This window comes from Nerophis ophidion, linkage group LG04 (assembly GCF_033978795.1).
Source record: "Nerophis ophidion isolate RoL-2023_Sa linkage group LG04, RoL_Noph_v1.0, whole genome shotgun sequence".
Lineage (NCBI taxonomy): Eukaryota > Metazoa > Chordata > Actinopteri > Syngnathiformes > Syngnathidae > Nerophis > Nerophis ophidion.
The window spans coordinates 43,413,450-43,424,716 of NC_084614.1; the positions used below are offsets into that span (position 1 = coordinate 43,413,450).

Consider the following 11,267-nt stretch of genomic DNA (forward strand, 5'->3'; position numbering starts at 1 on the left):
GGCCGGGGTTTGAATTCACAACCTACCGATCTCAGGGCGGACACTCTACCTTCAAGACCACCGAGCAGGTTAAAAAGTAAAAACTATTAACAATTATATCTGAAAGCTATCAATTGTATTTGCATATCAAAGCAGAGCAGCAGATGGCAGATGACTATAATGAAACAGCAACCACAGTATCCGTACAGTGTCAATAGAGTTAGTGAGTGTGCCACACACTCACTATGATGTCATTTATCCATCACTGATAGTTATGGTACCACACTGAAGTGAGAACACACTCTTTCAAATGTTTGTCATTTCATGGGACACTTAAAAAAATGACACTTTGATACAATATAAAGTAGTCTGTGTACAACTTGCATAACACTGTAAATTGACTGCCCCATCAAAAACAAATAGTGTAAATGAAGCCTCGGGATTTACTGTAATTACTTAGAGGTGTAAAGTTAAAGTTAATGTACCACTGATAGTCACACACACACTAGGTGTGTTGAAATTACCCTCTGCATTTGACCCATCCCTTTGTTCCACCCCCTGGGAGGTGAGGGGAGCAGTGAGCAGCAGCGGTGGCCGCGCTCTGTAATCATTTTGGTGGTTTAACCCCCAATTCCAACCCTTGATGCAGAGTGCCAAACAAGGAGATAAAGGGTCCCATTTTTATACATTCTTTTTATTTTGACTACTTTACATCTTATCAAAGTATCATTTCCTTAGTGTTTTCTTTGCTCACTCTCTACTTTTAAACAAAACTTACCTTAACCACATCCATGGTGAATCTGGCCACGCAGCTTTTTCAATGTGTCTGTTGTAAGGCAGATATCCAGAATACAACATGAAAAACAAACAAATAAAAGGAATCATCTTTAATTACAAACCACTATTCCATATGAGTTGGGAAATTGTGTTAGATGTAAATATAAACGGAATACAATGATTTGCAAATCATTTTCAACCCACATTCAGTTGAATATGCTACAAAGACAACATATTTGATGTTCAAACTGCTAAAAACATTTTTTTTTGCAAATAATCATTAACTTTAGAATTTGATGCCAGCAACATGTGACAAAGAAGTTGGGAAAGGTGGCAATAAATACTAATTAAGTTGAGGAATGCTCATCAAACACTTATTTGGAACATCCCACAGGTGTCCAGGCTAATTGGGAACAGGTGGGTGCCATGATTGGGTATAAAAGCAGTTTACATGAAATGCTAAGTAATTCACAAACAAGGATGGGGTGAGGGTCACCACTTTGTAAGCAAATTGTCGAACAGTTTTAGAACAACATTTCTCAACGAGCTATTGCAAGGGATTTAGGGATTTCACCATCGACGGTCCGTAAAATCATCCAAAAGTTCAGAGAATCTGGAGAAATCACTGCACGTAAGCGATGATATTACGGGCTTTTGATCCCTCAGGCGGTACTGCATCAAAAACAGACATCAGTGTGTAAAGGATATCACCACATGGGCTCAGGAACACTTCAGAAAACCACTGTCAGTAACTACAGTTGGTCGCTACATCTGTAAGTGCAAGTTAAAACTCTACTATGCAAAGCCAAACCAATTTATCAACAATATCCTGAAACGCCGCCGGCTTGGCTGGGCCCGAGCTCACCTAAGATGGACTGATGCAAAGTGGAAAAGTGTTCTGTGGTCTGACGAGTCCACATTTCAAATTATATTTGGAAACAGAGGACGTGGTGTCCTCCAGAACAAAGAGGAAAATAACCATTCGGATTGTTATAGTCGCAAAGTTCAAAAGCCAGCATCTGTGATGGTATGGGGGTGTATTAGTGCCCAAGGCATGGGTAACTTACACGTCTGTGAATGCATCATTAATGCTGGAAGGCCCATACAGGTTTTGGAGCAACATATGTTGTCATCCATGCAACATTATCATGGACGCCCCTGCTTATTTCGGCAAGACAAGTGTTACAACAGTGTGGCTTCGTAGAAAAAGAGTGCGGGTACTTTCCTGGCCCGCCTGCAGTCCAGACCTGTCTCCCATCGAAAATGTGTTGCGCATTATGAAGCGTAAAATACGACAGCGGAGACCCCGGACTGTTGAACGACTGAAGCTCTACATAAAACAAGAATGGGAGAGAATTCCACTTTCAAAGCTTCAACAATTAGTTTCCTCAGTTCCCAAACGTTTATTGAGTGTTGTTAAAAGAAAAGGTGATGTAACACAGTGGTGAACATGCCCTTTCCCAACTACTTTGGCACGTGTTGCAGCCATGAAATTCTAAGGTAATTATTATTTGCAAAAAAAAAATAAAGTTTATGAGTTTGAACATTAAATATATTGTCTTTGTAGTGCATTCAATTGAATATGGGTTGAAAAGGATTTGCAAATCATTGTATTCTGTTAATATTTACATCCAACACAATTTCCCAACTCACATGGAAACAGGGTTTGTATCATTTTTATTCACAAGCACTACAGTCAAAACATGTCTCACTGACATTTTGCACACCTTTTTGTTGACATTTAAATCTCTATGTATGAACTTTCTTTCATTTTCTTACAGACATCTGCCTATTTTAAACGTCATTATATCCTTATAGTCAAGTATTACAACAGTATAAATGGTAAATGGGTTCTACTTGTATAGCGCTTTTTTACCCCTTTTTAAGGAGCCCAAAGCGCTTTGACAGTATTTCCACATTCACCCATTCACACACTGATGGCGGGAGCTGCCAGGCAAGGCGCTCACCAGGACCCATCAGGAGCAAGGGTGAAGTGTCTTGCCCAAGGACACAACGGACGTGACTAGGATGGTAGAAGGTGGGGATTGAACCAGTAACCCTCAGATTGCTGGCCCAGCCACTCTACCAACTTCGCCACGCCGTCCCCAGAAGGGCTATTCAACAGGCCAAATCCGGCCAGTTATTGACACGACCAGCCTTTTTGAGTTAATTCCCTCGTTTTCATTTAAAACATGGGAGACAAACATTTTTGCAGCAAATTCGTAAAAACATTAAAGCAGGGGTGTCGAACGTACGGCCCGAGGGCCAGACCAGACCCCCGAACAGGTTTTATCCGGCCCACGGGATGAGTTTGCTAGGTATAAAAATGAACGTGAAATTTTTTAATGAAAGAAACAGCTGTTCTAAATGTGTCCACTGGATGTCGCAATACAAATTATTTGCATTTTTGTAGATTATACTACACATGTATAAAATAAACCACATGATGTTAGTACATAGTCAAAGAAAATGATCAAACTACATGAATAACATACTGTAATTTGCTTTTTAGATATTTTTTTTTATCTTGATAAATTGAAAATTAACACCAATGAGTTGACTGGTGAACATTATCATATCATTTATTCAGAAAATATAAATATCGACAAATAAAGTATATACTATCAACCGGAACAGCTAATTGTAAAAAAAAACAACAACAACATTATGATTTGTACAATTTCAGAATGTGCATGTTTGTTTTTTAAACAAAGAAAACCATCTGAAGTTGTTTTTATTTTTAAGTTATCATCCTGTGGTTTTACCAGTCCGGCCCACTTGGGAGTAGATTTCACTCCATGTGACCCCCGATTTAAAATGAGTTTGACACCCTTGCTCCTGTCGTTTAGAGGAATTTAGACCACTGTAAACATACAGTATTGGCAGATTCTTGCATTGACAATTTAACCTTGCTAGCAAACAGAGGACACTGGGGTACAAACTTTTGATTTATATAACTGAGGCGTTCCTTTTTAAGTCCTCTCAATTTTGGCAGTTACTTTTTTTTTTAATCGTAATGTGATTTATGTAGTAACAATGGTGTTGGTGGAGCTTTTTTACTTCAGATGCAGTCAGAAGACAATTGCTCAACTTCAGTTGTTACAAGTAGTGTTTATCAAAGTTCCATTTTAGGTTCTTTTTTTAATCATCATTTGGGATAATAAACTGGTGGGAGACTCACATTTTTGCCGGAAATTCTTAAAAACACTCGAGTGCTGCCATAGAGATGAACCTTGACCACAGTAGCTTTTTTGCAGATGGTCCTTAAAAACAGAAGATTGCCCTTGTTACTTTTGACAAAATAAATAGAACGAAATCAAATGTCTACTGTAGAGGACGCTGGTTCCAAAAGATCCAAAAATAATAATAATAGTCACATTTAGCTGTCTGTAAATGAATGTGTTCAAACCAGTTGAATATCCTTGATTTAAGTGTAAATTGAAAATATCTGGACAACACATCAGTTAACGTAAGTATAATAAATATAGAAAAAAATACCTTTATTTTTCTAGAGCAACAAGATTTTCTTGAGAACATTTGGACTTTTTAGCTGCCATAAATTTCTGTAATAAAGCATTAAATACATTGCCTACCTTGGAATCTCCCGTCTGTTCCTTCAGCAATCAGAATATGTGTCCCCTCACACCTGCTTTGTCCGATAGTCACTTTGTTGGCAATCAACAGCCCCGACCACACCTTTCTCTCTCTCACTGTGTGCACAAGCCAGCCTGTTTTTATGCCTCTCCATTTATTCAGCTCTTCAACCAAGGCAAGAGCAAACACATATTCAAACGGTTATCGACAAACCTAATCCTTAAAATTACATTCCAAAGCAGCGGCGAGATGAATAAAAGGCCAATTCATCCAATGCGTTATTAGGTCAATTCAGTTAAAATCTCAAAAATACAACCAGAAAAAACAACATGTTGCTTATTTTTTCATCAAACTGAGCATCAAATAACTGTTTTCTTAGAATATAAAAAGGTAACCCTTTACAAGTAGAAGTCTTGAAGTGAGTCATGTGTTGTTCTTAATCAGTAACAAGGTTCGTAGGAACGCGAGACTAAGGAAAATATACTTGTGGCCAAAGGACTATGCGACCCTGTTAATATTTAGCTTGACGTTGGACTGTTTGACTGGCAGGAAAAAGAGAATCGATGACGAAAATCTTGAAGCCAAAGGAATATTATGTCTTTTTTGGAGCACTATTACAGCAAGAAAATGTTTTATTGCTGAAAGACATGCAAACCTCCTAACCCAATAATTTTATTTAAACAATACTCTCCACCTATTTCATTTCTGCATTCCCTCCCTTCAGTAGCAGGTTTTGCTATAATTCACTCATTAACATGCCTTTGAAGCTTTATAACAGAGAGTGAAGAGTAAAGTGTAATAATATTTAGTACATTTACGCCAATGCTTTTTTTTATTCTAGTGGAAGCCATATGTGGCATGTCTATGAATGTTCTTATTCATCCAGGTCATTGTAATCTCAGGGCATTCAATCAATCGCAACTGTTTGTCTAGAACATGGGTGTCAAACTCTGGCCCTTGTAATTTCATTTGGCCCTTGAGGCAAAATCAAATTAACATTAGAGCTGGCCCGTCGGTACTATACAGCGGCGGTGCCATTGTAACACCGCATTCACCGCTAATACTCATACTGGTCAACCCTCCCAATTTTCCCGGGAGAATCCCGAAGTTCAGTGCCCCTACTGAAAACCTCCCGGGGCAACCATTCTTCCGAATTTCTCCCGATTTCCACCAGGACAACTATATTGTAGCAATTCCTACAACCTGTCGTAACGTCCACTTTTCCTCCAAGTCACATAATGTAAGCGGCCTGTACACACACACACACACACACAAGTGATTGCAATGCATACTTGGTCAACAGCCATACAGGTCACACTGAGGGTGGCCGTATAAACAACTTTAACACTCCTACTAATATGCGCCACACTGTGAACCCACACCAAACAACAATGAAAACCACATTTCGGGAGAACATCCGCACCGTAACACAACAGGATCCCTTGCAGCACTAACTCTTCCGGGACGCTACAATGTACAACCAAACCCCGCCCACCTCATTGTTGTTTTATTTTCAAATGTATTAGCCCGTGGAATAAGGAATATTTACCTCAGAAGGCTGCAAATAGAAAAGAGGCATTATTTTTTTCAATTTAAATTGTATTTAATATACCATTGATGTTTGTTGTTTGCTTTTTGAAAGTTGATTTTGCACTATTAATTTACTGTATATAAGCGTTGCTTCTTCCCTATTCTGTGTTCAAGCAAATCAGAGTAGCAAACTGAGCAATAATTAAGGTTTTATTCACGCACTTCCTCTTACGACTTCAAGGCTTGAATGTTTGATTCATTCATTATTGTTATTTTATTTTCAAATTTATTATTAGCGTGTGGAACAAGTTTATTTTGATATTTACCTCAGAAGGCTGCAAATAGGAAAAGAGGCATTCAATTTGTATTAAAATTTTGTTTGATATGCCATTGATATTTTTAATTATTATTTGAAACTGGATTTTGTATGTCACTATAAAGTTATATAAGCCTTGCTTGTTCAATATTCAACGCAAAAAACTTGTTTGGGTCCTTATTAAAAGGTTCATTTGTTCAACCTTGGCCCGCGGCTTTGTTCAGTTTTAATTTTGGCTCACTCTGTATTTGAGTTTGACCCCTTTGGTCTAGAAGATGTTTCGCCTCTCAACCAAGTAGGCTTCATTAGTTCATGCTCATAGACTTAGATTGTTCTCGTCTCGTCTTAGATTGGTCAGATCAAATCTAGCGGCTGGTGCCAAAACCACAAATATTTATGCCCCAACACCAGGAGACTGTGCCTGGGCAAGGATGGTTCCACCCTATCGTAACAAAAAAAAAACAACTATTGAAATGCAAACGAGCAATCCTACTGTCAATGGCAACGACTGTTTCTGAAGCGTAATTTCCCCTCGTTAGTATTGAAGTATTGTGTAGCAGAACGATCGCTGTTGATTGACCACTATCAGCCCTAAATGGTCAGAATCATCAAAACATATATATATGTATATGTATGTATGTTAGGGCTGTGAATCTTTGTGTGTCCCACGATTCGATTCAATATCGATTCTTGGGGTCACGATTTGATAATATATAGATATTTTTTTTATTCGATTCGATTCTCGATTCAAAAACGCTATTTTTCCAATTCAAAACGATTCTGTATTCATTCAATACATAGGATTTCAGCAGGATCTACCCCAGTCTGCTGACATGCTAGCAGAGTAGTAGATTTTTTGAAAAAAAAAAAAGCGTTTATAATTGTAAAGGACAATGTTTTATCAACTGATTGCAATAATGTAAATTTGTTTTAACTATTAAACGAACCAAAAATATGACTTATTTTATCTTTGTGAAAACATTGGACACAGTGTGTTGTCAAGCTTATGAGATGTGATGCAAGTGTAAGCCACTGTGACACCATTTTTCTTTTTTATAATTTTTTTAAATGTCTAATGATAATGTCAGTGAGGGATTTTTAATCACTGCTATGCTGAAATTATAACTAATATTGATACTGTCGTTGATAATATTCATTTTTGTTTCATTACTTTTGGTTTGTTCTGTGTCGTGTTTGTGTCTCCTCTCAAGTGCTCTGTTTATTGCAGTTCTGAGTGTTGCTGGGTCAGGTTTGGTTTTGGAATTGGATTGTATTGTTATGGTATTGCTGTGTAGTGGTTTGTTGGATTGATTAAAAAAAAATAAAAAATCAATTTTTAAAAAATGAGAATCGATTCTGAATCGCACAACGTAAATGATTTGATTCGTATTCGAATCGATTTTTTCCCACAACCCTAATATATATATATACATATATATATATATATATATACATATATATATATGTATATATATATATACATATATATATATATATATATATATATATACATATATATATATATGTATATATATATATACATATATATATATATATGTATATATATATATATATATATATATATATATATATATATATATATATATATATGTGTGTGTGTGTGTGTGTATATATGTATACGCATGTATATGTGTGTGTGTGTGTATATGTACCACAATGCATTTTGATACTTTTCTAAATAAAGGGGACTACAAAAAATGTCATTATTGGCTTTAAAAAATCTTAGGGTACATTAAACATATGTTTCTTATTGCAATCAAAGAACAATTTTGGCCTTAAATAAAATAGTGAACATAATAGACAACTTTTTTTTTAGTAGTAAGTAAGCAAACAAAGGCTTCTAATTTGGCTGCTAACATATGCAGTAACATATTGTGTCATTTTCCATTCTATTATTTTGTCAAAATTATAATCGACAATCTAAATATGGATTATTAATCTACATGTTCATTTACTGTTAATATCTGCTTATTTTCTGTTTTAACATGTTCTATCTACACTTCTGTTAAAATGTAATAATCACTTATTCTTCTGTTGTTTGATACTCTACATTAGTTTTGGATGATTCCACAAATTTAGGTATCCATCCGATACCAAATAGTTACAGGATCATACATTGGTCATATTTGGGGGCGGTATAGCTCGGTTGGTAGAGCGGCTGTGCCAGCAACTTAAGGGTTGTAGGTTCGATCCCCGCTTCCGCCATCCTAGTCACTGCCGTTGTGTCCTTGGGCAAGACACTTTACCCGCCTGCTACCAGTGCCACCCACACTGGTTTAAATGTAACTTAATTATTGGGTTTCACAATGTAAAGCGCTTTGAGTCACTTGAGAAAAGCACTATATAAATATAATTCACACAATTCACAATATTCAAAGTCCTCATATTTCCAGGGACATATTTCCTGAGTTTATAAACAGATTAATTATAAAAAAAGGAAAAGCATTTTGTGACGATAAAAAATATAGATGTACTCATAGTAGTATCAACTAGATACGGTATTGTACGCTCTGTCAGGTGTAGATCCACCCATGGCACACAAGCTTTTGTTAGCGGTGATGCCGGTGAGCTGTTTTATCTTCCTACTGCGTATAGTGTAGCATTTTTTGCTATTCCTCGTCCTGCAGGGATGATACTTTTAAGAAACTCACCTTATTTTTTGCCATGGAGGCAAGGATTAGTGATTTAGAAGTTGCTAAAACACTGCCGACTCAGGATGGATGCTAGCATTACAGTGTTAGAACTTCACCTTTATCTTTGGTTTTTAGACCAAAATGCATCCATTCTCCCTTTTCTGTCTCCACACTGTGTCTGCTTGTAAGTACTCATAATTGTGCGCCGCCGAACATGCTCCTCTGCTCCTAAAACCAATAATATATATATATATATATATAGTTTATATATTAGGGTTGTGTGTGTGTATATATATATATATATATATATATGTATATATATATATATATATATATATATACACACATATATATATATATATATATGTATATATACACGCTAAACAAAATATAATCACATCACTTTTGCTCTCATTTTTCATGAGTTGACCTCAAAGATTTTAAACTTTTACTATATACACAAAATACCTATTCCTGTCACATTTCCCCCCCCCCCAAAAAATATTTTACTTCATGCTTCTTTGCCAAGACAATCCATCCCACCTCACAGGTATGGTGTATCAAGATGCTGACTTATCAGCATGATTATTGTGTGTCTTTAGCTGCCCACAATTAAAAAGTCCACTGGGAAGTGTGCAGTCTTATCACACAGCATAAGGCTACATATATCACATGTTTTGAGGAAGTGTACAATTGGCCTGCTGACTGCAGGTATGTCCACCAGAGCTGTTGCCCATAAATTGAATAGTCATTTCTCTACCACAAGTCGTCTCTACAGGCATTTCAGAGAATTTGGCAGTACATCCAATTTTGCCTCACAACCGCAGACCATGTGTAACCACACCAGCCCAGGGCCTCAACTTCCAGCAGGTGCACGTGATTGTCTGAGACAAGCCACCCGGACAGCTGCTGCAACAATTGGTTTGCATAAACAAATAATTTCTGCACAAACTGTGATAAATTGTCTCAGAGAAGCTCATCTGCATGCTCATCGTTCTCAACAGTGTCTCGGCCTGACTGCAGTTTGTCATTGTAACCGACTTAAGTGGGCAGATGCTCACATTCGATTGCGCCCGGCACGTTGAAGTGTTCTCTTTACAGATGAATCCCGTTTTTCACTGTTCAGGTCAGATGGAAAACTGCAGGTGTGGGAGAGTGGTTTGCTGATGTCAATGTTATGAATCAAGAGGCCCATTGTGGGCGTGGGGTTATGGTTTGGACAGGCTTATATTATGGACAACGAACGCAAGTGCATTTTATTGATGGCATTTTGAATGCACAGAGATACCGTGACAAGATTCTGAGCACCGTTGTTATGCCATTCACCTGAGACCATCACCTCATGTTGCAGCATGACAATGCACGGCTCAATGTTGCAAGGATCTGTACACAATTCCTGAAGGCTGAAAACATCCCAGTTCTTGTATTTCCAGTATACTCACCGGACATGTCACCCGTTAGACATGTTTGGGATACTGTTGATCGGCATATACCAGTGGTCCCCAACCACCGGGCCGTGGTGCGATTGGTACTGGGCCGCAGAATTTTTTTTTATTAATTTTTATAAAAAAATAAAAATAAAAATAAAAATTAGATTTTTATTAACTCAACATAAAAACACAATATACACTTACAATTAGTGAACCAACCACAAAAACCTCCCTTTTTCATGACAAAAAAAAATAAATAAATAAATAAAAAATAAATAAAAATAAAGAATCCCCCCCCCCGGTCCACAGGACAAACAAATTATTAAGCATTGACCGGTCCGCGGATACAAAAAGGTTGAGGACCACTGACGTATACGACAGTATGTTGTAGTTCCCGACAATATCCAGCAACTAGGCACAGCCATTGAAGAGTGGACCAACATTCCACAGACCACAACCAACAACCTGCTCAACTACATCCAAAGGTAACGTGTTGCACTGCGTGAGGCAAAATGTGGTCACACCAAATACTGATTGCTTTTCTGCACCCCCACCCCCCACCATAAAAAAAACTTCACATTTCAGAGTGGCCTTTTAATGTGGCTAGCCTATGGTACACCTGTGCAATAATCATGCTGTTTAATCGGCATTTTGATATGTCAAACCTGTGAAGTGGGATGAATTATCTTTGCAAAGAAGAAGTGCTCACTAACTATACAGTGTGTATATATATATATATATATATATATATATATAATAATAGAATAGAAAGTACTTTATTGATCCCTGGGGGAAATTCAGCACAACAGTTAGCTCACAATAGACAATAATAACATATAACATATATTAAATATATAATACATAATATAAGAATAATATAAATATATTCTACATTTAAGTGCAATCAAGAAAGAACATATGCATTATACAGTCTGATGGCTGTCGGTATGAAGGACCTCCTGTGTCATTCTGTGTAACATTTTGGGA

At 37.0% G+C, this 11,267-nt stretch overlaps 1 protein-coding gene across 5 annotated transcripts in view; it reads right to left on the reverse strand.

The window, feature by feature from the left end:
* Positions 1–4,833, reverse strand: part of tmprss2 (transmembrane serine protease 2) — a 32,537-nt gene extending 27,704 nt beyond the window's left edge. Inside the window, exons 1-4 of one of the 5 annotated variants that reach the window (XM_061898106.1) lie at positions 4,753–4,833; positions 4,350–4,466; positions 3,938–4,019; positions 758–805 (exon numbers count right to left, since the gene is read on the reverse strand). In XM_061898106.1, the coding sequence (XP_061754090.1) occupies positions 758–772 (15 nt within the window). In that variant the 5' untranslated portion in view covers positions 773–805; positions 3,938–4,019; positions 4,350–4,466; positions 4,753–4,833. Of the gene's footprint in view, positions 1–757; positions 806–3,937; positions 4,020–4,349 lie in introns of all 5 variants that reach the window. The other 4 variants (XM_061898107.1, XM_061898109.1, XM_061898110.1 and 1 more) reach the window with 4 other exon arrangements.
* Between the last annotated feature and the right edge of the window lie 6,434 nt (positions 4,834–11,267).